The sequence below is a fragment of the Dendrobates tinctorius genome, unplaced genomic scaffold, assembly GCF_039654945.1.
Source record: "Dendrobates tinctorius isolate UK_male_01 unplaced genomic scaffold, ASM3965494v1 ptg000011l, whole genome shotgun sequence".
NCBI lineage: Eukaryota > Metazoa > Chordata > Amphibia > Anura > Dendrobatidae > Dendrobates > Dendrobates tinctorius.
In genome coordinates this window covers 6,795,893-6,820,109 of record NW_027361679.1, presented here as the reverse complement: position 1 = coordinate 6,820,109, position 24,217 = coordinate 6,795,893, and the positions used below count along the sequence as shown (strand labels likewise).

The 24,217-nt window shown below is 42.2% G+C and overlaps 1 protein-coding gene across 3 annotated transcripts in view; it reads right to left on the bottom strand.

The window, feature by feature from the left end:
* Positions 1–24,217, bottom strand: part of MTTP (microsomal triglyceride transfer protein) — a 133,380-nt gene that overhangs the window by 18,056 nt on the left and 91,107 nt on the right. For all 3 annotated transcript variants that reach the window (XM_073589639.1, XM_073589648.1, XM_073589656.1), the window contains 11 exons: positions 21,884–21,991; positions 21,149–21,265; positions 17,920–18,059; positions 15,739–15,889; positions 15,486–15,643; positions 14,113–14,281; positions 4,130–4,237; positions 3,522–3,734; positions 2,517–2,728; positions 2,132–2,229; positions 1,666–1,787 (listed from right to left, as the gene is read on the bottom strand). In XM_073589639.1, the coding sequence (XP_073445740.1) occupies positions 1,666–1,787; positions 2,132–2,229; positions 2,517–2,728; positions 3,522–3,734; positions 4,130–4,237; positions 14,113–14,281; positions 15,486–15,643; positions 15,739–15,889; positions 17,920–18,059; positions 21,149–21,265; positions 21,884–21,991 (1,596 nt within the window). The remainder of the gene's footprint in view (positions 1–1,665; positions 1,788–2,131; positions 2,230–2,516; positions 2,729–3,521; positions 3,735–4,129; positions 4,238–14,112; positions 14,282–15,485; positions 15,644–15,738; positions 15,890–17,919; positions 18,060–21,148; positions 21,266–21,883; positions 21,992–24,217) is intronic.

Below are 24,217 nucleotides of genomic sequence, written 5' to 3'. Positions count from 1 at the left end.
ATTGTATGACAAAACGATATTTCCCGCATATTTCCATGAAGTACACAATTAATATGTCTCCCTATGAGTGTGTCCTGTTTGTGCCGTATGTGCTCCCCAACTCTCCATCTGAATTCCCTTGTCGTGTTTCCGACATAATTAAATGGTCATGTGCAGGTCGCCACATAAATCAGTCCTTCGGATTTGCAGTTGGCAAAATCACAGATATAGCACACGCTTCCTGCGAGGTACTGGTTTTATCTGAGCTCAACCAGTCGCAGAATTTACAGTCACGACACGGAAAAAACATACACCCTTCCATCTAACCATGTTCAAACTGGTGTACTTTCTGTAACAATGTCAACAGTATTGTAGCATCTTTGGGCATCATGTACAATTACCACAATTACCATGAATGGTGTCTGTTAATATATTCTTTAATGGTCAGTTTGAAGGCAGTGATTTTCCCCAAGGGCAATGTTCTCACTGCACTGGTATATGCAACTCAAACTAAAAATTTCTATACAGTCATGGAAACCCTTCTTAAGCTGCATTTACACTGAAAGATAATCATGAATGAGCGTTCTTCAGAACATTTGTTTCACGATACAAAATTTCAGTGTGAACAGGCTGCCGATCATCAGATGAACTAGCAAAACGCTTGTTCATTGAGTGAAATGATCTTCTGTCATGTTTGTTCTCGGTAGTAAAATATTTTCTTTTTGAAAAAATAAAAATCTTTTTAAACTCAACGTTCTATATTTTTCCTTCTGTAACTTTCAAACAAGAACCAATCTCGCTTTTTCAATGTCATTTTCTCCTTCAGCATTAGACAATTATGTAACACTAGATGGTGGCTCGATTCTAACGCATCGGGTATTCTAGAATATGTTGCCGGGCACGACCAATCAGAAAAGCGTGGTTCAAATCCCGCGGCAATTCACGGGCGGACTGCACCGTCGGGCGTGACCAATCAGCGATGCTGGATTTCCATTACAGACAGACATAATTAGACGATTATATAGTAGATTAGTTAATCCTGCCTCCGATAATTATTAAACCTGTATTGAATATTGTTGTCAAAATGACCAAAGATAACAAATGTAAACTCATTAGAACTCACTTTACTTTAGTACATATGTGCAAAATAAATAAACTAATCAAATAAAAAGTATTTCTTTTTTACTTTTTGTATTATTTTCCTGCAAAAAAACATCTTCAGCGTGTTAGGAAAAAAAATGTATTTTGACAGCTTCACAAATAAAATATTAAAGTGTCTTCTCATTTAGGATCAAACCACTATGGTCGTCAAAAGAGTAAGGTCAAACCGTGTCATTTGTTAAATACTCTTGATATAGCCTACAAGACATTATGCAATTTACCGTAAGACTTTTCTGTAATAACCCAAATTCAGAAACAAGGATAGACAGGACAGAAACCCTGTACCACATGGGTAGTGTAAGAAAACATTTTGCCTTCTCCTTGGAGAATAACATACATGCATTTTACTTGGTGGATTTCAGAAATAGGCAGCTGTTGAGCTGCTAATTTGCCGTGAAATTCAACATGTCAGGCAACAGATCTTGCCGGAAGTTTTCTGTGCATAGAGCAAGGCCTAGAGGACAAGTCCCGCAAGGGTACGTGGCAGGCTGCTTGGATAATTAAGTTGGTGACATATCTGATTACCTGAATGGCATGCAGCTCAGTGTTTTTGGAGTAGACAAAGGTATCTATGTTGCTTCTTCTCAGAATGCCAGATCCTGAATATAGAATATCAAGACTGTATGTCGTTGATGAGTCAGGTCCACCTAATGGAGGAAACCAGTCTTTACTAGGAAATACATGCAAATCACAAATCATAGCAATTATTGTGACTTTTTCTGGACCACCACATATTTATAAAATAACCACTGTCCATGAGGGGCCTAAGGTCATTACTTCACACTTCATGATCATGGTGTATATTAATATCTTAGTGGTCCCTCTACTACAGCTATGATAGACATACTAACTGGCATCATTAACGAATGATAGCTTCATATGTGCTTTTTTGATATCATGCATCCTATTCAGACTATACCATAAGTGTATGTTTATCCTTGAGAAGACTGAAGATGGAAATGGATAGGAGAGAAGAGAATTTGCAACTTACGGGTCACATATCCTGAATAAGCAGATGAGGATCCAGGCTTTGAAAAGCGATCATAGTTATGAACCTTCATATCTTTCAGCACTTGACGAATGAGCTTACTAAAGAACAGAAAGGACATATACAGTATATAACATTATAGATCCTTGTGCATCTCATATTGAGTAACTTTATGAAAGTATTACTCCATTTTAAAGGCATCCCAAATGATTCACATATTAAGAAACTCAAAAAAATTAATATCACACTACTGTAAGTAATTAAGCAAAAATTGGGAGGCATTAGGTTATGGACTACATGTAGTTTGCCTTATGCTTCCATCCCTTATGCTTCCAATCATTAATCCCCATAATAGCCTTCCTAGCTGTAAATTCATAGATTCATGTACCTGGCTGGCATCTCAAATTGAAGAATGTCTTGAAAAACCGACAGCATATACTTGTTCATCTCTAGCGGGAGCTCGCCAATAGAAAGAAGCAGATTTTTAACCTCCATGTACGTAGGCTGGCTGTTCAGTATAATATCTGCTGCTGAAGTTCTCACCGTTTTCTCATGTATTTTATAACTCTGGTGGTAAATTCTGTTCATGACCTTTTTTACCTTGTAAAATAAAAAAAATAATAATTTAGTAAAACATGAAAATGAAATTGAATACTTCTAAATTCAGCACTTTAACGTTTATATTTAATTTGTCTATATGAAAAGATAAGTTAGAGCTCATGTAAACTGATATTTTGGACGGTGATATAATAGGGCTGCCGTAGAGGTCCATGAGGATTCCTTAGTAATTCCATCTGCTTTTGATTAGTTATGTTTTTTTTTTTTTTTCTGTTGTATTTTTGAAGAACCTGGCCAAAAAATTTGTGGTATGGTCCATCGCATGGATGCAATTCTCAGGTCACCACAGAAGGAAATGAGCAAAGTTCACTTTATCTTAACAACCTTCACACTCATGTTTTGATATTCCCTTTGTCTGTTACATTTTTAGGATCAGACAGACAGAATGTAAAGAAGAACAGATCAGTTGCATAATCAATGCAAGGAAAAGCGGGAGTACCCCATTCATTATTATGGGGTCCGTTATACATTCGCTTTTAGAATGGATTCTCTAAAGATCACTAAGCTGAACTTTTTATTGTGTTCTAAAACTAACACATAATGTAACACCTATGGATCCTATCATAATCAATGGTTATTTGGATTGGTTATGCCACTGATCTGATTATTACAGTAGAAAAAGGAATGTGCGAACGTAGCCTCAGAGGTTCACGTGGCTTACCCTGGAAGATGTCACAGATGATACAGTCTTCAGATTTTTCATGTTATTAAAAAATAGAAATACATGAACACTGCTGCGTAGTACTGGAATTTGAAGGTCTCTACGTGAATTTACCTCGTCGGTGATGAAGGAGATATGATATTTCTGGAGAGCGCTGATAGCAATGCTGCTGACAGGGCCCTCTCCAGATTCTGAATATTTCAACAGCAATGGAATTCCTTCTGGCAGATTGGCATTTTTCAGGGCTAGAAGATACATCTTAACATCAGAAGGTTTGTCCGCCTTTTGTAACCCATCCAAGATTAAATTCTTGGCTTCCAAAACTGCCTGTAAAGCAAACAATGCAGATGAGAAATTCCCACTTCCGACATGTTAACTAATTTTAATTTTATAGCGGTCCTCACTCCTCGCCTCACACCTACCGTAACACATGTAACATTGTGAAAAATATCACTCAAATGTAATATCTACCTGTTAAAACCAATTAATTATGTATATACGATATATGACAAAAAAAATAGAAAAAACACAAAAAGTACTTTGTTTTCTAATATAATAAAACTATTTTTTTTACTCTACTACTCAATAATTTAGAATGATTCCACATACTCAAGTACTACAATGTCAGATTTTTAGCATGTATATCAAATAGTGATACCCAAAAATCCAAACCAGAGCACAAGCACACAACAAAATACTTGTACACAATGTAAGCCATTTACCGGTAATTCAGAACCTGTACCCTGGTGAAGTTTCTTGATGAGGGCACCGATAATTATAACCACGGTTTCTCTAATCTCATCATTTGCTATTTTTCCTTTGTACTTGTCCTGTAATGGTATATAATAAAGAGCAATTAAAAAGTGGAAATAAATATAAAGAAAGTCTAAATAACTATTATTTTAAATTATGCATACAACCAAGGATATCCTATGAGGAAATGAAAAGACAACATGGCATAACTGAAACCACTTTTCTTTCTGATGGCTGGCACCACATCCAATCTCCGCACACAAGAAACAGGAGATTATTAATCTACTTGTATGTGTATAGAAGGGATAATAAACTGCTATTATCACTGCTGAAATGCAAAAACTGGTTCAACAAAGGTGGGTCCACGAGCACCGAGGAATCTGAAACATCTGTCTCTATGGTATGTGCACCCTTGTTTAGCATTAAAGGGAATCTGTCACCCTTTTTTCGACTATGAGCTGCCGCCACTGACATCAGGGGCTTATCTACAGCATTCTGTAATGCTGTAGATAAGCCCCCGATGTAACCTGAAAGAGAAAAAAAAGGACTTAGATTATACTCACCGGGGGGGGCGGTCCGGTCTTGGTCCAATGGTTGTTGCTATCCGGCGCCTCCCATCTTCCAACAATGACGTCCTCTTCTTTCCTTCCTGTCGTGGCTCCGGCGCAGGCGCACTGTTTTGCCCTGTTAAGGGCAGAGCAGAATACTGCAGTGTGCAGGCGCCTGACCTCTCCCGGCACCTGCGCACTGCAGTACTCTTGCTCTGCCCTCAACAAGGCAGAGCAGTGCGCCTGCACAGGAGCCGCGACTGGAAGGAAAGAAGAAGACATCACCGTTAGAAGATGGGAGGCGCCAGACGGGACGACGACATCCATCGAACCGGACCGGACGCCAGGGTGAGTATAAGCTAACTCTTTTTTCAGGTTACATCATGGGCTTATCTACAGCATTACAGAATGCTGCAGATAGCCCCTGATGTCAGTGGCGGGAGCTCATAGTCAAAAAAAAGGTGACAGATTCCCTTTAAATAAAAAGCCAAGATGTTTTAAAAGATGCTAAAATAACAATGAAAAAATGTAGAGGGCCTCATTGGATTTTTTTTAATTTAATGAAACAAAGTATAAGGCTGTGTGACCTGACACCACACTGTAGGCTGCCAGTCTGTTTTCTCTTGAACAAGACTGTATTTGATCTTTTTTTTTTTTAGAGTGCATGATGGGTTCAGGAGGAAGGGGAATTTGAAAGAAGTAGCTCATAAGTGGAGAAAGAAGCATATTTCTGCGTTAAGATGTATTGCAAAAATTTGCATATTTGCCTGCATTATTGATTTATGCAAAGTTTGATGAAAGTACAGTTCCCATTGAAAACATCATTCCAGCGTTTTTCTTGTTTACCCCTTTGTCAGTGATTGTCACTCATGTACACACTTCTTAGGCTAGTTTCACATTAGCATTTTTTAGCGCAGCGCTTCGTGCGCAATAGAAACACATGCAAAATGCATAATGCGTTTTGCATGCATTTGCTTTATTTAGGCGCATGCGTTTTAACCAGTTTGTAGCCAATTTAACTCTTAAAACGCATGCGATTTTAAACGCAGGCGTGCGCATAGATATGCGCACGCCTGCGTTCCCATAGACTAATGTGATTTTTTGCACATTCCGTGCGCATGCGTTTTTTTGACACAGGTTGGACAGACCAAAAATGCAACAGGTTGCGTCTGGCGTGCCTAGGCGCACACTACAAAAAAAAACGCATGTGCACGAAAACGCATACAAACGCGTGCAAACGCTAGACCATGCGCCCCCATGTTAAACATAGGGGAGCATGGCGCATGCATGCGCACTATGCGCTGCGCTAAAAAACGCTAGTGTGAAACCAGCCTTAGCACGTGATGAGAGGTGCACCTGGAAGGGTTCATTTATCTCCACTCACTGAAGCCAACACTCAGCCTCTGTTCTAGGCTATAAAGTGCGCATAAATCACACCGCGACACAATCTGCACACCCCGATTTCTCAATCTACCACTCATCAAACACATGGAGTGATGAGTCCCCAAAATGTGTTACAGTCAGACAATCAAAGGTCACACACTTTCTGAAAGGCTTCTTTAGAGCAAACATGGATCAAACTTATTAAAGATTTTAAGCTTTAATATAAAAATATACAGTGTTTATCATTAAAGATATAAAAAAGGTAAATTTAAAATGACACACAAATATGCAAAACAGTTAGAAAATAAAAAGGGAGAAATACCTATTGCTCTTGGGGGAAGGAGAAAATAAATTATGAATCACAAGCAGAATTGGCAGCCCCACATGTGAACAACTTTCTTTTGTGCCACCCAGCTTTTTTTTAGTCCTGACCACAGACTCATATTAACAGGATGACTCAGATTGACCCATTTAAAAGTTGCTGCTTGTGACTGAACGATGTGAGGGGAAGGTGACTTGACGACAGACTTGACTGGAAGTAGGAGGGAAAGGTTGGTGCACTATGGACGGAGATTGACAAGGACAGCAGGGTGATAGCTAGGAAAGACAGACAAGAGAGTGCAGTACCTAGAAATGACCACAAGATGGCAAGGGTAGTAGTTCAGGACTCAACAGCAGCTTAGGGCTTGAGAAACGCTTAGTCAAGGGGGGCGGGGAGTTAGGAACCCAGTGAGTTAGAACCCAGGAAGTCCCAGTGAGAGAGGGGATAAATAGGACTGGTTGGGGTTCCAGGCAGCTTAGTCCTGGGAGGAGCTCAGAAGAGGGAGACTCGGGACAGAAGACGGAGAACGGTGAAGAGCTCGACCAGGGGACTGACAGGAGAAGACAGTCAGGGGGGTGACCCTGACACGACGTACCGCAGGACAGATGAGGCCCCGGGGGTACCGATTGGACGACGACCTCGGGCAGGTGAAGCGCTGGTGGTAGATTGGTCTAGGACAGCCCCAGCGAAAGATCCAAGAGGGACGTCATCACGACTAAAGGAAAGGTGAAAGGTACCCGGGCCTGGAAACGGAGAGCTGTAAAGGAACTGCGGTGCATGGCTATGGTCGTTAGGAGGACGGCCAATAAACCCGGATTTGTTACAACTGAATTCTCCCTCCGTCTCGTCTTTGCATCGTCCGGTCGTGGTAAGCAGTGGACCACCCCCCAATCTGGCCCCTTACCACAGATGGGCTAAGTTATGACCTTACATTTCAAATGCCCTGTGTCTCCCCCACTCCTCTCTATACAGTCAATAGATAGTGGTTTATTCTATGCGTTTCAAAGTACAAAAGACCTCTTCATCAGGAACACCACAAGTGTATACTTGTGGTGTTTCCTGATGAAGAAGTCTTTTGTACATTGAAATGCATAGAATAAACCACCATCCATTAGACATTCTGTGATAAACGTCTCATTATTGATCAGCAAGCGCCGAAATCATCCACAAACCTCTCCTTTCTTTCCTGGATATCGCTTTGTCATTTACTGACCTGTGGCTCTACTGCAGATGATGTGCTTTATTACATGCTTTCTAGATACTCATAAAAGGTAAGTAATTTTGATTTTATCACCTGCCATACTCCTCAGATAATACCCTATGTTGCACTGATCTCTCCTACAGCTCTACGACTATACAGTCAATAGAAAATTGCCTAGTTACAAGCTAGATATATATCTTTGTACCATGTTAGCCAGTAGATAGAAGAATATTCAGAATTGAGAGTCCTCAGTGTATGATACCTTTTAATGGCTAACTGAAAAGATGGTAACAAATTGCAAGCTTTCGAGACTTCTCAGGTTGTGCATAAATATGTGAGTCTTCAGATGTTGTATTAGTCAATGCCTGATGAAGAGACCTGAGTAGTTGTGGGGAAGGCGACTTGACGGACAGTCGTGACTGGTAGTAGGAGGGGGCGGTTTGTGCACTAGAGACGGAGATTTACAGGATAGAAGGGTGACAGCTGGGAAAGGTGGATAGGAGAGTGCAGTACCTAGAAATGACCACAAGATGGCAGGGGGGAGTAGCTTAGGACTTAACATCAGCTTACGGCTTGAGAAACGCTTAATCATGGGGGTCGGGGAGATAGGAACCCAGGAGGGGAATTCCCGGTGAGAGAGGGGATAAATAAGACTGGTTAGGGTACCAGACAGGTTAGTTCCGGGAGGAGCTCGGTAGAAGATGGTGAAGAGAGAAGAGCTCGACCAGGGGACGGACAACAAAAGACAGTCAGGGGGGTGGCCCTGACCCGACGGACCGCAGGACAGACGAGGCCCCGGGGGTACCGATTGGACGACCTCGGGCAGGTGAAGCGCTGGTGGTAGATTGGTCTAGGACAGCCCCCCGCGAAAGATCCCCAAGGGACGTTACTTCGACTGGAGCAAAGGTGCAGGTACCCGGGCCTGGAGACAAAGAACTGTAAAGAGGCTGCGGTGCGTGGTTGTGGTCGTCAGGAGGACGACGAATAAATCCGGAACTGTTACAACTGAAATCTGTCTCCGCCTCGTCCTTGCATCGCCTGGTGTCTGTGTCATCTGGACAGGGTAAGCAGTGGTCCACCCCCCAATCCGGGCCCCTACCACATTTTGGCGTAGTCGGCAGGATCGCCGCCGCTAAAACGACACCTTCCGCGGCAGGCCTGCGCCTGAAGAACCCAAGAGACTTATATAATACCAGAACAGGGAGGGCACCATCAGTATAAACAAATCAAATACATCAGGAATCCAACCGCTGTATGTCAAAAAGTAAATTCCAAAAGAAAAAAGAGCAAAGTAGACATACACACATGCAGGGATCACCCTTAAGCAATTACAATTTTTATTACATATAGATGTACAAATAGACACGACAACAATAAAAACATTTAAAAATATATATACAGGTGTCACCAAACGTGACCTGCTTCTATGGGAGTGGCTAAACGGTCCTGAGCAATATATTAATGTACAATACTCAATAAAGGTTCAGTATTCTGTGTAGCATGTCAAAGCAACAAATAATGATCATATATATTCAGTGTATTAGTTGTGGCCGATGAAAAACTCAGAATTTCTAATATCTCTACAGTCAAAATTAATCTCGAGTTTACACAAGAGATATTGATGGATAATGATATTACATAAAACCACCATAAAGATAACACACAACCATATTAGCAATAGGATTGGCACCTAATAAAGAACCAATACAAGCGGTTAATGTATTAGTCAGAAGCCCAAGACAATAAAAATATATAAAAAATATAATACCCTTTTCTTATAGTAAGTCACCCTTGCTACCAGCAGGAAAAAGACATGCTCACTGAACATAACAAGCCATAATGAATGCCCTGGTCCCAGGAGCGAGATGCCACTCCCGTTACGCGACGCGTATCGTCACTAGTGTGACTACATCTGGAGTGAAAGGAAGTAGTGAACCTTAGTACATCTACCAAGTATAAATAAGTATAAATAATTGTGGATTCACAAGATTTGGTGAGACTCACCACATGAGTATTGCGCCCGATATCAGTGTATTGCCACTACAGGAAGTTACATGGGCGCATGCGCCGACAAAGTACCATGGAAACAATAGACGCTCAATGGCGCAATGTATGCAAGGTTTAAAGAGGTTAAGTCAGATCCAGCAAGAGCGCATGTGCCAGGTTGATGTCATGGATACCACCGACGCTAAGCACAGCGTCTGCGCACATGGTCTGCTGGTCCTGTCTCTATCAGCGATATAGTCACATGATCAACCATATGGTCACATGATCTAATGAAAGGTCCTTGCAGTGTGCTAGTACATCTTGGAGATCAACAGACATATTTCTTAACCCATTAACATTAGAGAGTGCTGAAGTCGAGAATTATAGTGTTACAACAGTCAAGGGGACTAGCGTGCCAAGTATCAGTATACATGCAAAGGAAATTACATACAGTATGTACATGCGCAAAAGAAATATCCTAGGAGCAATAGACGCATCATACTACATACTGTAGTATATAAAGTCGAGAGGAATAGGACAAATCCAGCGAAAGCGCATGTGCCAGATTAGTATCATAGAAACCAAAGAAGCTAAACATTGCGTCTGCGCATATATATTAAGCAAGTCCTATCCCTACCAACCATATGATCACGTGATCTAATATATGAAGAACCCAAGAGGACTCGGACTGCTCCCCTGTGAATTACAAATACCTGTGGATTACAAGACTGCTCACCAGGGGATTATAAATTGGAGACTTTGTTCCGGATCATTGCTGCCATCAGAGGATCCGGGGCAGCACCAGAAGCTGTCCAATATGGCTGTGGTACTCCAACGCCGGCAAGAGGCCCGGGCGTTTGCAGTTGTTCTGGACGGACTGGGGCCATCTCCATCGTACCCCCGGGGGGAGCGGTGTGCGTCTGGAGACTGCTGCCCCCTCATACTGGACCCGGGCAGATGGGCGGAGAAGTTGGCCATCACCCCACCCAGGAGCAGGAGTGGCCCGGGAGGGAAGAACGGCTGCGGCTGATTGGCGCCATTCAACTGTTGCCCACCGGACGGGATGTGACGCTGCAGTTGCTGTGGCCTCGGATGCCTGGAGTGGCGGTGGCGTCGGGAGTCTTGCTGGGAGACCTGCTTTCTGGAATCACGTACAGTCCTCAAGACATCGGGCGGAGAAGAGGAGCGACTGCGGGCCCTGCGGGAGCAGCCGCCAAAGACATCACCTGGGAGCCTCTCCGCGGGACCCATGAGCCTGGAGGCTAGCCCTGCCGGACGGCGGGGTGAAGATTGGAGGCTGCGGCGCCGGGGAAGGTGTGAGTTCCCCCGGCTCTGCCGGAAGCTCCGCAAGCGGCCCCCACTGCCCGGCCTCCCCGCGCGGCCTCCTGCGTTGCTGTAGGCCCAGCTGCGGAAAACTCTGCGGCCTCCGCCGGGCTGAGCGGCGCTTCCACCCATGTCCCCAAGCCACCCCGCCCAGCGGCACCACGTCCGGTGTCACCGGTGCAGAACCAGCCCGCGGCTGACGCTGCTGCGTTCCACCTGCCAGCAGCGGCCTATCCCCTGAAGCCGGCCACCACTCCGGCCCCGTCCCCGGCCGCAGTCTGCTTGTTGGGCCCTGCAGCCTACCCATCGGGAACCACGGCTGTCCCCGCCCGCCGCCCGGCCCTAGCGGCTGCTGGGCCGCCGACATCTACAGCCGCCTCTGCCCTGCTCTCAACTCCGGCTGTGTCCCGCCCACCGGACTCCGGGGCCTACATCGGACCCTCCGTCTGGGTCGCGGAGGTCATATGGAAGAAAAAGGCCAGGGAGCAGGAGGTCTGGAACCTGCTCCATGAGAGAGGGGAGGCTGGCATGGTGGCTTCACGATCTATTTGGCGGCTCGTGTACACCAACCTGGAGAAGGGATTCGGGTTCATTCGGGACCTTGAAACCGGCCAGAAGGTGTACATCAACGTGACCTCCATCTGTCACGGCCGGGCGTTGCGAGAGGGGGACTTGGTATCGTACTACAAAGAGTACTGTCCTCGCGGCTACTATGCGTTAGCCGTAATTGCTGAACCTGGAGGCCACGAACCCCCGTGAAAAGGACCCCTAGAGACATTCCCTGCATCCCGGGAGCTCCAAGACTGTGGGGCCCCTTGCGACCGGCTATCAGGAGATGGCCCGGACTTTCGGGACTTCGCTGCACTTTTGTGCAGGCCACGAGGACAGTTTTCCGTCCAGGTTACAAAGAATGTTTTTATATTGTTTGATCTTTTTCTCCTGATATAACGGGGATGCGGGGAAGGGAGTACTAGTGTTAAAGGGAGGGGGAGTATTTGTTTTAAAGATGCTGTGTGGAAAATATTGTGTTGGAAACAATGTTAGCGTGTTTGAAAAAAAAAAAGGAGAAAAAAAATGAGAGAGAAAAAGGGGTTACTCCGGTTGAGTAACTCCTATGGTTATTAAAGTAAAAATAATAGTATGTTAAGAGTTGATTTAGTGAGTAGTGTCCATAACAAAACAAAAATGTGTGTAACAGTTTCCGGGTACGAGGTAGATGTGACGAAGACGCCGACCGTGACTCTTAAGTGAAGGACAAAGAGAGGAGAGATATCGAACCAGACAGTGGTCCGTCAGTCAGGTCCCCGACACCACGGACACCCTAAAAGGACGGGCGGGCGCCAATGACGACCTGGTAGACAACAGGCCTCGGTCTTGGCGTTCTGGACAGCTGAAGGTAGTAAAAGGGGAGAGCAGTGGGAGGTACACGCCGTAGAGTAGTCCGGGTGGACTTCGCCAACCTGAAAGAAGTTGTCACGTGGCGTGCGCGCTGGCGAGTAGCAGTAGGCTGCTCGGAGCATGGTGCTCTCGGTTTAGTTCGGCCCCCGTGGGCAGCAGGTTTGGCCCAATAACCGGTCCGACAACAGACTGTGGACAAGCTTCAGAACGACGTAGGTAGGGAGTACAATTGTCAGGACGACAATGGACAAAGGGAGGGGGAGTGTGGGGAAGGTGACTTGACGGACAGACGTGACTGGTAGTAGGAGGGGACGGTTTGTGCACTAGAGACGGAGATTGACAGGATAGAAGGGTGACAGCTGGGAAAGGTGGATAGGAGAGTGCAGTACTTAGAAATGACCACAAGATGGCAGGGGGGAGTAGCTTAGGACTTAACATCAGCTTACGGCTTGAGAAATGCTTAGTCATGGGGGGCGGGGAGATAGGAACCCAGGAGGGGAATTCCCAGTGAGAGAGGGGATAAATAAGACTGGTTAGGTTTCCAGACAGGTCAGTCCCGGGAGGAGCTCGGTAGAAGACGGTGAAGAAAGAAGAGCTCAACCAGGGGACGGACAACAAAGAGACAGTCGGGGGGTGGCCCTGACCCGACGGACCGCAGGACAGACAAGGCCCCCGGGGTACCGATTGGACGACGACCTCGGGCAGGTGAAGCGCTGGCGGTCGATTGGTCTAGGACAGCCCCAGCGAAAGATCCACGAGGGACGTTACTTCGACTGGAGCAAAGGTGCAGGTACCCGGGTCTGGAGACAGAGAACTGTAAAGAGGCTGCAGTGCGTGGTTGTGGTCGTCAGGAGGACGACGAATAAATCCGGAACTGTTACAACTGAAATCTATCTCTGCCTCGTCCTTGCATCGCCTGGTGTCTGTGTCATCCGGACAGGGTAAGCAGTCGTCCACCATCCAATCCAGGCCCCTACCACATAGTCTCGAAAGCTTGCAATGTGTTACCATCTTTTCAGTTAGCCATTAAAAGGTATCAACCACTGAGGACTCTCAATTCTAAATACCGTATTCTTCTAGCAACAAACTATCTGCTAGCTCCTTTGAAGCTAAGGGTCCAGGAGCAGAGGTGTCATGTTTGAAACCTCTCTGTTTATTATAGTTTCCCTTACAATTATAGATTTCCTTCACAGTGATCATGTGAGTATAATGTATGTCTCCACCCAATTTCAGGCCCGCTCTCACATCACGAGACAGCAGTTGTTACCTGACAAATGACATACAGCAATTGTGGTTTGAAGTGGAAATCACTTTTTTTTTTCATCTTCCCAATGCAAGAATTCAGGATGAGGCTCTGTAGCCTTGTTTTTAATTCCATAGATTTGTAGTGATCTGGCAGGTTAGAAAATACATGATACTTGATGCCGGAGCGACCAGTGTTGAAACAGATGAAGGTGCCAACTGGTGAGTATGTACAGTAACTACATGCACTACACATACATACGTGATCCCTAACAAAGGGATAAATAAAAAATCTGGGGTGGTACATTAAGCTAGAAGCTTTACAAATCACAACTTTCTTGAGCCACTTGGTACATTTATCCCCTCCAATGACCGTTCAGAAAACCCTCTGGTACTTGGGCCTTGCTAAAATTTTAACTGTTACACCGCTTAAAGCTAAATTGCTGGTGCTACCTGATGAAGTTGATCTCATAAGATGCCATGAAAATGATTAGCAGTCTTCTAACTTTGTCTTAAATATTGTAGACTGTAAGAATTAAGTAAACTTACAAGCAGAGCTCGCAGCATGCTTTCATTTGGATGTGAGGCAAGGCCACAGGCATATAAAAACCTTTCTTGTAACAAAGGTCTACTTCCATTGCTAAAGTCCAAAAACTCCAAGAGGGCCTCTAGAGTATCAGGTGTTTGCGCAAACGTTATGGCATCAACCAGCTGAGGGCTGTTGGCAGAGCATAGTTATAGCATAAGAATATAATTTCACTAAAATATTATTATTCAAATCTGATTATATGATGAATAAAATGTACATAAAAGTGTGATATTTGGGTGGAAATGGCTACATGCCTGGAACATACATGGAATCTTAACATGGGTTCATATTTCAACTCAATGGTAAATACGGTAATAAAGAGATCACCACCCTCACCGAAGAGAGTGGCTGTTCCTTCAATGAGATGTGATAGCTGGGGATGATGGGAGTAGGATCTGATCTCATCTGACATTAATGATCTATTGTAAGAATAGCTTATCAATAATAAAATCATGGTAATGAATTTGAGTCTGGTGATTTGCTTTAAGGGTGACTCTATACATAATGGGGTTATCCAGTTTAGAAAATGTTATATACTCTATTCAATATCAAATTTCAGGATTCTTATTACTTGACCACAGTGAAGATCAGTTTCAAAAGTTCACAGTTGATCTTCAATAGATTTCAAGTCTATCTGTAATTTGAAAATAAACTTTGTCTCATCCTTTATACGTAAATTCCCCACATATTTAGTATTTAATATGGAATCCTTAACAAAATGGGGAGAACTCCATAAAAATACCTCTATCAAACCATAAAATTTAACTTTTAATAGTAATTATATTAAAATACTTCAGTGTAGAAAATCTTGTCCCTAATCTGCCTATAATTAAATATTCCTAACAATTATCACTTAAATGTGTTCATTTGTTAACACCCGGGTTGCCACCACCTATATGGCAGAATAGGATTCATGCCAGTGTCCCATCCCCTGATGACGCTGCACATGGAGTGAAACATGTTGGGGGGACTTGTGCTATGTTTTGATTGTCGTATTCAGCTATACAGGTGGTGGCACCCCCGGGTGTCATCAAATGAACACATATAAGTGATAACTGTTAGGAATAATTAATTAGAGGCAGATCACAGATCAGGGACACGTTTTTATACCCTTAAGTATTTTAATATAATTACTACTAAAAGTAAAATTTCATGGTTTGAAAGAGAGGCGCTTTTATGGGGGTTCTCCCTATTTTGTTAATAATTAATATATTCCTCCCAAGCCATTTTTGTCCCCTTTTTTGGTTTGATATCTAATCTGGAATCATATACATGTGATAAAAGAGGCCTGCGCCCATAACTACAGAACTGTAGTCTGTATACTATTACTCACAGGACATCATCTTTCTCTGACTTGAGAAGTGTCACAATGTCTGACTTGCTAGCACTTCGAAGACTCTGAATCAGTTTCAAAAAGCTACGTGCCGCACTGGTTTTTGAAAGATTTTCAGGTTCCAGGTCCTTACGAATAATCTTCCATTGCTGCAATAGCTAAAATACATAAACTTAGTAAATCATCAAAAATGTTTACCAAAAATAAGTTTTATTTTAAATGAGTCTTAAAAAAGAAGAAATATTTCACTCACCAGGGGGCAGTTTTTACATTCTGATTTTAATGGATCAGCCACTACGGACATGGCTACATATTTGGGATCTACTGCTTTTACCACATTGGACAATTGCTTTCCAGCAACCTCTTTAGGCCCGGCTTCACTTGATTTTAGCTCTAGCTTTTGTCTACATGTGTAAAGAAATGAAACATTGCAGAAGTAAGGCAGCAAAACAAGTATATCACAGCCAATATGCCAAAACTAATAACAGCAGTTATATGTAGGGTAATGCAAAATGGATAACCATGCAGTGCTGTAAATATATACCTGGCAAATGCAGGCAAAGGGCAAAAGATATAAAATAATAAGCAATGACAACTAAATGTAAAATTGCTGAAAATTGCACCAAAATTATCAAATTGGGCATAAGGCATAACGATTTTGGTGCAACTTTAGAGATGCTGAAAATATGCCCTTTTAATTTCCTACATCACCTTATGGCTGCCATACATGTATACCAAAAATTTGCTTTCCATAAATGCTACACACAGATGTCTTTTAAATGTCCACAATTTAAAAAATATAAAATAAAGAAAAGGCAATTGGCTACTGTTTCATTTCAAAAGATGCTAAATTTGCTGACAGGAGACAATACCAGCAAAAAAGCTTTGCAGGAAACAGTTAAGACCTAGTAGGGTATTAGCTTAACATTTCTGACAGGTTCCCTTTAAATAAATTATCAGAGGAATAATATCACATTCTGAAATTTTTTGAGGCAAAGCTATAAACACCGTGGCGAAACCCAACTGAACCTATTATAATTTGATGGGGTTTGTGTGTCACCGATTGTGTCCCTTATGTGATACTTCCACCATGCTTTGTGGTGTGGGTTTATAGTATTTAGATATTGATAGAAATTTGAACCCACACAAGGCTTGCGAGAAAATATTGTACATGACGGACAGCAAAGCAAAACATATGGTATTTTGAATATCTTAATGATGAGATTCTGATCACTTTAATGCCTTAATGATTCTTTTTACTTTCTTTTAGGCTGAATTCAGATGTCCAAACTTCATGGTCCTTATAATAATTACTATTTTAATTTATTATTCCATGGCGCTTCACATGTGAAAAGATGTAAACATAATAAAAAATAAGTATAATAATCTTGAACAAAATACATCACCAACTGGTACAGGAGAAGAGAGGACCCTGGTAAGGGTAGAGCTGGTTGTGCAGCAGTGTGGTTTGTAGCTTTCCACGGTAGGCGAGAGTTTGATATGTTGGGGTATAGAGTTCCAAAGTAGAGGGGATGCACAGGGAAAATCTTGTATGCGATTGTGGCAAGAGGAGATGAGAGGGGAGTACAGAAGGAGACCTTGTGAGGATTGGAGGTTGCGTGCAGGTAAGTCCCGGGAGACGAGGTCACAGATGTATGGAGGAGACAGGTTGTGGATGACTTTGCATGCCATGGTTAGGGTTTTGAACTGGAGTCTCTGGGCAATGGGGAGCCAGTGAAGTTATTGACAGAGGGGAGAGGCTGGGGAATAGCAGAGGGACAGGTGGATTAGTCACACAGCAGAATTTAGGATAGATTGAAGGGTGCAAAAGTGTAAGAATGGAGGCCACAGAGCAGGAGATTGCAGTAGTCGAGACGGGAGATGATGAAGGCATGCACTAGTGTTTTTTGAAGATTCTTGATTAATGTACGGATCTAGGAAATATTGTTGAGTTGGAGTCGACAGGAGGTGGAAAGGGCTTGGAGATGTGGTTTGAAGGGGAGATCAGAATCAAGGGTTACCCCCAGGCAGCAAGCTTGCTGGACTGGGGAGAGTGAGCAACCATTGACTTTAATGTATAAATAGGTCTGTTAGAAGGGTTAAAAAAGATGGAGGAAAGACGATGAATTATGTTAAGTTTTAGAAATCTAGCAGAGAAAAAGGATGAAATAGCAAAAAGACATTGTAGGATGGATATGCATATCAGATCCGTATACAGTCCACAATGTACAGATTAGCCATGAGCCTCCCAAGAGCTTTATATATGCCTATAAGGCTGTTAGTTGGGAAACCAGGGCTGGACCTGGCGTTGTGGTCAGTACACAGACTGTGTAACATGGATGTCTGAATTCAGCCTAAGTTTCTATTTACAGTAGTATGGTTTACACTTTATTCTTGGTAACAAAGACTTAGACAGCAGAGTCTGACCACTGACCTACAAGTAACTTTTGCTGCAATGGTTTCATATACATTGAGCATCAGAACATGATTTTCTTCCGCCAGCACAGACTTTATGTTGTTATCTTCGATTTGGTAAATTGTACTAGATGTTTCCTTGTTGGAGATGCCCAGGACCTGTACAATAAATGTGTTATTAGTTTGCAGACCACAGCAAATGTATTTGAATGTTGAATATATAAAGTTTTGTGCGCAGTGACTGAATATTCTTGATTTGGGTGGTGCATGCCGCTATTTTTTTATTTAAAATGAAACAAAAAGTGCAGACATTTAAATTTAATTAAAGTGGTTACACAAAAATATCTTGTGAAATGTTTAGAAATTGCAACCATTTTTTACAAAGACTCATTATAACAGGCTTAAAAGTAAGTGGACAAATTAACTTTACCAAAAATAAAATGTTTATTTTTTAATACTTTGCAGAGAATCCTTTGCAGGCAATGACTGCCTGAGGTCTGGAAGCCATGGACTTCACCAAATGCTGGGTTTCCTCCTTTGCATGCTTCACCAAGCCTTTACTGCAGCTGACTTCAGTTGTTGCTTCTTTGTGGGTCTTTTTGCCTTAAGCTTTGTCTTAAGTATGTGAAATGCATGCTCAATGGAATTGAGATCTAGTGATTGACTCAGCCACTGCAGAATATTCTACTTATTTGTTTTAAAAATCTCCTGGCTTGTTTTACAGTATGTTTTGGGCCATTGTCGATCTGTACTGTGAAGTGCAGTCCAATCACACTTACTGCATTTAGCTGAATCTCAGCAGAAAGTATAGCCCTGTATACTTCAGAATTGATCCGGCTGCTTCTGTCTTCAGTCACATAAGCAATAAACACTAGTGATCAGTACCATTGGAAACCATGCATGCCCATGCCATCACACTGCCTCCATCATGTTTTACAGAGGATGTGGTGTGCTTTGGATCATGAGCCATTCCAAGCCTTCTCCATTCTTTCTTCTTCCCATCATTTTGGTACTGGTTGATCTTAGTTTCATCTGTCCAAAGAATATTCCAGAAAAAGACTGGCTTCTTTAGATTATTTTTGGCAAAGTCTAATCTGGCCTATCTATTTTTAAGATTGATCAACGGTTTGAATCTTGTGGTGAACCCTCTGTATTTTCTATAATGAAGTCTTCTTTTTTTGGTAGACTTAGGTACTGAAACACCTTCTTCCTATAGTGGTCTTCACTTGGATGGATGTTTTGAAGGGGTTTTTCTTCATCATGGAAAGGATTCTGCACTCATCCACCACTGTTGTCTTTCATAGATTTCCAGACCTTTTTGATTTTGAAATCTCACGAGAGTGCTCTATTTTTTGGGCGCAATGTACGAAAGTGTTGATTTTGCCACTGATAAAATTTTCGCTAACTCTCTGATGAATTTCTTATTTTTTTTCGGCCTATTGATGGTCGGTTTCACTTACATTGAGAGCTTCATTGATCTCATGGTGTAGGTTCATAGCAAAAACTTCCAAATGCAAATGCCACACCTAGAATCAGCTCCAGACCCTTTACCTGCTTAATTGATGATGGATTAGCAAGGGAATAGCCCATGCAGCCCATTAACCCGTTAACGACCAGGAGTATTTCAGTTATTGCATTTCTGTTTTTTTGCTTCCCTTCTTCCCAGAGCCATAACTTTTTCATTTTTTGGTCAATATGGCTATGTGAGGGCTTGTTTTTTGCGGAACAAGGTGTACTTTAGAATAACACCATTGGTTTTAACATATCATGTACTGAAAAATGGGAAAAAATTTCAAGTGAGGTGAAATTGCAAAAAAAGTGCAATTCCACAGTTGTTGTTGTTTTTTTTTTTTTTTTTTTTACCATGTTCACTAAATGCTAAACCTGACCTACCATTATGATTCTCCAGGTCATTATGAGTTCACAGACACCAAATATTTATAGGTTCTTTTTTATTTAAGTGGTGAAAGAAAAATCCAAAATTTGTTAAAAAAAAAAAAAGACATTTTCCAAGAACTGTAGCGTCTCCATTTTTCGTGATCTGGGGCTGAGTGGGGGTTTATTTTTTTGCGCGCCAAGCTGTCATTTTTATTGATACCTTTTTGGTGTAGATACGATCTATTCATCGCCCATTACTGCATTTTATTGCAAAGTAGCGACGACCAAAAAAACATAATTCTGGCGTTTTTAATTTTTTTTCTTGTTACGCCATTTAACGATCGGATTAATTATTTTTTTATCTTGATAGATCGGGCAATTCTGAACGCGGTGATACCAAATATGTGTATATTAGATTTTTTTATTGTTTTATTTTGAATGGGGCAAAAAGGGGGCGATTTGAACTTTTATATTATTTTATTTTTTAATATTTTTAAAAACTTTTTTTACTTTTTGCATGCTTTAATAGTCTTCATGGAGACGAGACGCTGCTGTACTTTGATCGCTTCTGCTACATACAGGTGATGATCAGATCACCTGTGTGTAACAAAAATTCTCACTTGCTATGAGCGCAGACCATGGGGCGTCGCTCATAGCAATCTGGCAATGACAACCATAGAGGTCTGCTACACACCTCTGGTTGTCATGTCGACCCATCGGTGACCCCCCGATCAAGTGACGGGGTCACCGATGGGCGGGATTTACGACGTTCTTCCAGTAAGTGGGAGTTAAATGCCGCTGTCAGAAAATGACACCAGAATTTACCAAGTTAACAGCCGTGAGTGGCTCGCAATTCCACCCATGGCTGTTGTGGGCACATGTCACCTGTATAGACCAGCACTCATGTGTCTGGAAAGGTGAAGGCTCCAGCTTTGGGGGAAAAAGGCAGGGGGGAGTCCGATGTGGGTGTACTATTACGGCTAACATCGGAAAGGGGTTAAACAGCTTTTGAGATAATTGTCCAATTAGTTTTAGTTTCTTTAACAAGATGAAGTTACATAATGATTAGTTGTAATTCCAAAACCCTTACTTCATTTAGGCTGAGAGTCTAGTCTGCACCTTAAGTCCATATTGGAGCTAACTGTATCCAGGATTGCTGGGATAGATGGACAAAATATTACAGTGAACCTGGGCTTCAAAATCTTGCTTTCCAAACTAGCATTAGTTATGATGGACCATCTTATTTCTAATGCGAGACTGTTATGCAGGTTTATTGACTGATTTTGAAACTATCTTTCACCAAAACCTGGTGACCCTATATTAATGGATTCCAAGTCATACAGTAATGCATTCACAATATGTTGAAATACCTTGTTAGAGTTAGTAAAACCAGTTTTGGAAATCTTGCAGCTGTCAAGTTCCTTGATTTTGGTCACTTGGTTCTGTTTTGACCGATAGGTAACTTTACAATTTCCAGAAACATCAACCTGAAAAAAAAATCAGATTAGTTTAGACGAATAAAAAGATCCAAATAATTCTGGGTTCTGTTACAGGTCTGTAAAACTTGGAGGTTGTACATCACGATAATATGGCCATGCGCTCGAGACCTGAATGTTGATATTGGAGAGTAATGGTAAAGAAAGTATTGGTGATCCCCTTTTCCTAATTCCCTTCTCCAAGAAAATCTACTGATATCTTGTCATAAAAATGATTCATATTCTTATTTTAAAAGTGACCATCAATCATCTAACATGTGAAATATGAGAATTTTGATTTGTCTGTAGAACTTGTAGTTACATCATTCTGAAAAACCTTTGTCCAAATTCTCCTGCATCCTACTGCCATTCCTTTGGTACGTGTTGGCTATGTGTGATGATAAGAAAAGATTTATGAATAAACAGGTTTAACAGTTGATGAACAATCCTACACATTCCATTATTCCTTTCCTACCCACCCACAACAAGAATATGATTCTACTCCTCCTAGGCACAGGAGATGACTTATGCAGGAATCTTAAGTCCAAAGACTTTTATGGCCTGACTAGCTTCCTGCTGGACCACATGCTGCCACTTGTGTTAACTGCCCACATCTTGCAAGTCTATTACCTCAGTGACTGTACCAGGGCTGAGCTGGATCTGGAACAAGCTTGCCAAGCCTCTCTTGATATTAACAAGGATTGTGGGTTCATTCTGGTGCAGATAAAGTGTTTTTACCTAAGAAAACAAATTAACATTTAGTAACTTGACATTTGATATGATACACAGTATATGTATTTTCTATGTGTTTTGTCAATTGACTTGTTATTACTTGAAATTAACAGTCAGTTAATATGTATTTATAGCACCAACATACTCCACAGCGGTATAGAAACTGTCATAAATTATATCAGCTCTTGTCCCCAGTGGGGCTCACAATATATTTTTCCTGTCTCAGGCACATGCACACCCACTATGGCCATTTCCAAAGATGACAGTTAACCTAAATGTTGTTTGTAGCGTGGAGGAACACTTGCAGAAATGTATGTAAATAAATGTGGTGGGTTGTATTTCCTAGAATATACAGGGGTGAGGTGGGGGTAACGCTTTCTTCTTGCACAGACCACTAGCTGGTGTAGGGAGACTTGATGGCCAGGCATTGCTCCCAAAAATATGTATGCAAGTTATCTGTCTTCCTAATGCCACCTACTGAAGTCTGTGCCTAAGCCTTTGCAAAAACCCTCAGTGTTACTAGAGCTACTGGTAACTTCTTTTCTTCTGGTGGAGAGCTAATTTACATATATTGTCTCAAGGAGCATTGCTTTGTCTACAAGTCTCACTTCACTAACTGACAATTTTGCCTAGGAAATACTGCATTCTCTCAGAAATCTGCCAAAGACCTCACACTTAGCTAAGTACAGAATGGTTCACTAGCTACTTTAGCCAGAAAATTGCTGTAATTTCTAAAAGAGAGTGTCGACCATACTGAAATTTGAACGGTACATACTTTGGTTCATGAGAAGTGAGAGTGTAATGAACCTCAGCCACAGTGACAAGAAACATCCTCGTGCCAAGTGGTCTTGCAGACTTGTCACCCTGTGGGTCATCTCCACTACGAGACAGACTTGCTGCACACCTTTCTGCGCATCGGTAGTTTGTGTGGCGCTTGCAATTGATTCCTTCCTAATTCCTTCTTCCTTTGTTAAAAATGGACAGTTACAGTATGGAGGATTGTGTTTTCATTGTGATAAATTATTGAGAATAAAAACTGAGTTCTTAAAGAGGTACAAAAGTAAGTTTCTAAAAAAAGTTTGGAGGTTGAAATGCGCAGTCCAGACCATGCATTCGTTCATTCGTGAATAAGCTGAGATGTACAGGAACATTAGTGGATAGGCATGATGGAGCTATCCACCTGTGTTAAATTAGGCTTTTTTCCTTTGGGGCCACTTGAAAGGTCACGTGTACAGTAACAAGCCAAGAACATTACAGGCACTTCAAGACTTCAAGAGAATATGTAGCGAGAAATTCAGGCTATGACCCCAGACATCCTGTGGAATATTTTCAACAATATGGAACAGTGCATGCAGCCATGCTTAGATGTGAACGGTGGATATTTTCAATGCCTGCTTTAAAATATCAATTTCACATGCACCAACGTATGTACAGTTCAAATTTCAATACAATAGATCATCTCTTTTAGACGTTACAGCAATTTTTCCTGGTAGAGTAGCAAGAGAGTCACCTTGTAATACCATGTTCATCACATAGAAGGGCCAAGAATAGCTCAAAATAGCTGTCTGTGGATGGGCTTCTGCTCCTTTTTGAACAATACTCTAATTTGATTGATATTCAATATTCGACATTAACCCATAAAAGGCAGCTACCTCCAGTAGTTGGCCCTAGAGAGACAGCTGTCTTCCTCCTGGAGGAAGTTATTAGCATTTCCTAGAACAGACATGTAAGGAGAACTGCAGACATGTTATGTGCCTGCAAATGCTTCAACTTGCTTTTCTGAGATGTCATACACCGCAGCAGCAGTTGCCTCCTGAATGTTATAGTGAAAACCACACTGTCACGATTCTGTTGTCTGGTGTCTCGGACCAGGGGCTCCTTCCCTGTCCCTACTGCTAGGGGTGCCCTAGCTCACCCTGTTCCCCGGATTACTTCTGATGGTGAAGATGCCAGGGTCATATACCTTGCCTTAGCTCCTGAATCCGCCCTCAGTCTGTACCCTTCTCCCACCCAGGTAAGAGGGGAGTAGTAGTGTACTGTAATACACCAACTACAGTAGACTAACAAGGTAATGCAAACAGGGATAAATGAAAATACTAATCATACAAATATACACACACAAACAACAACACTGGGGAGTGGAGGATGGCGTTAAACCAAAGTAGGAGAAGGAAAGGAACTAGCACACAACCAAAACCTAGAGGCAATCTCAGATAAATTCACCAAAAGCCT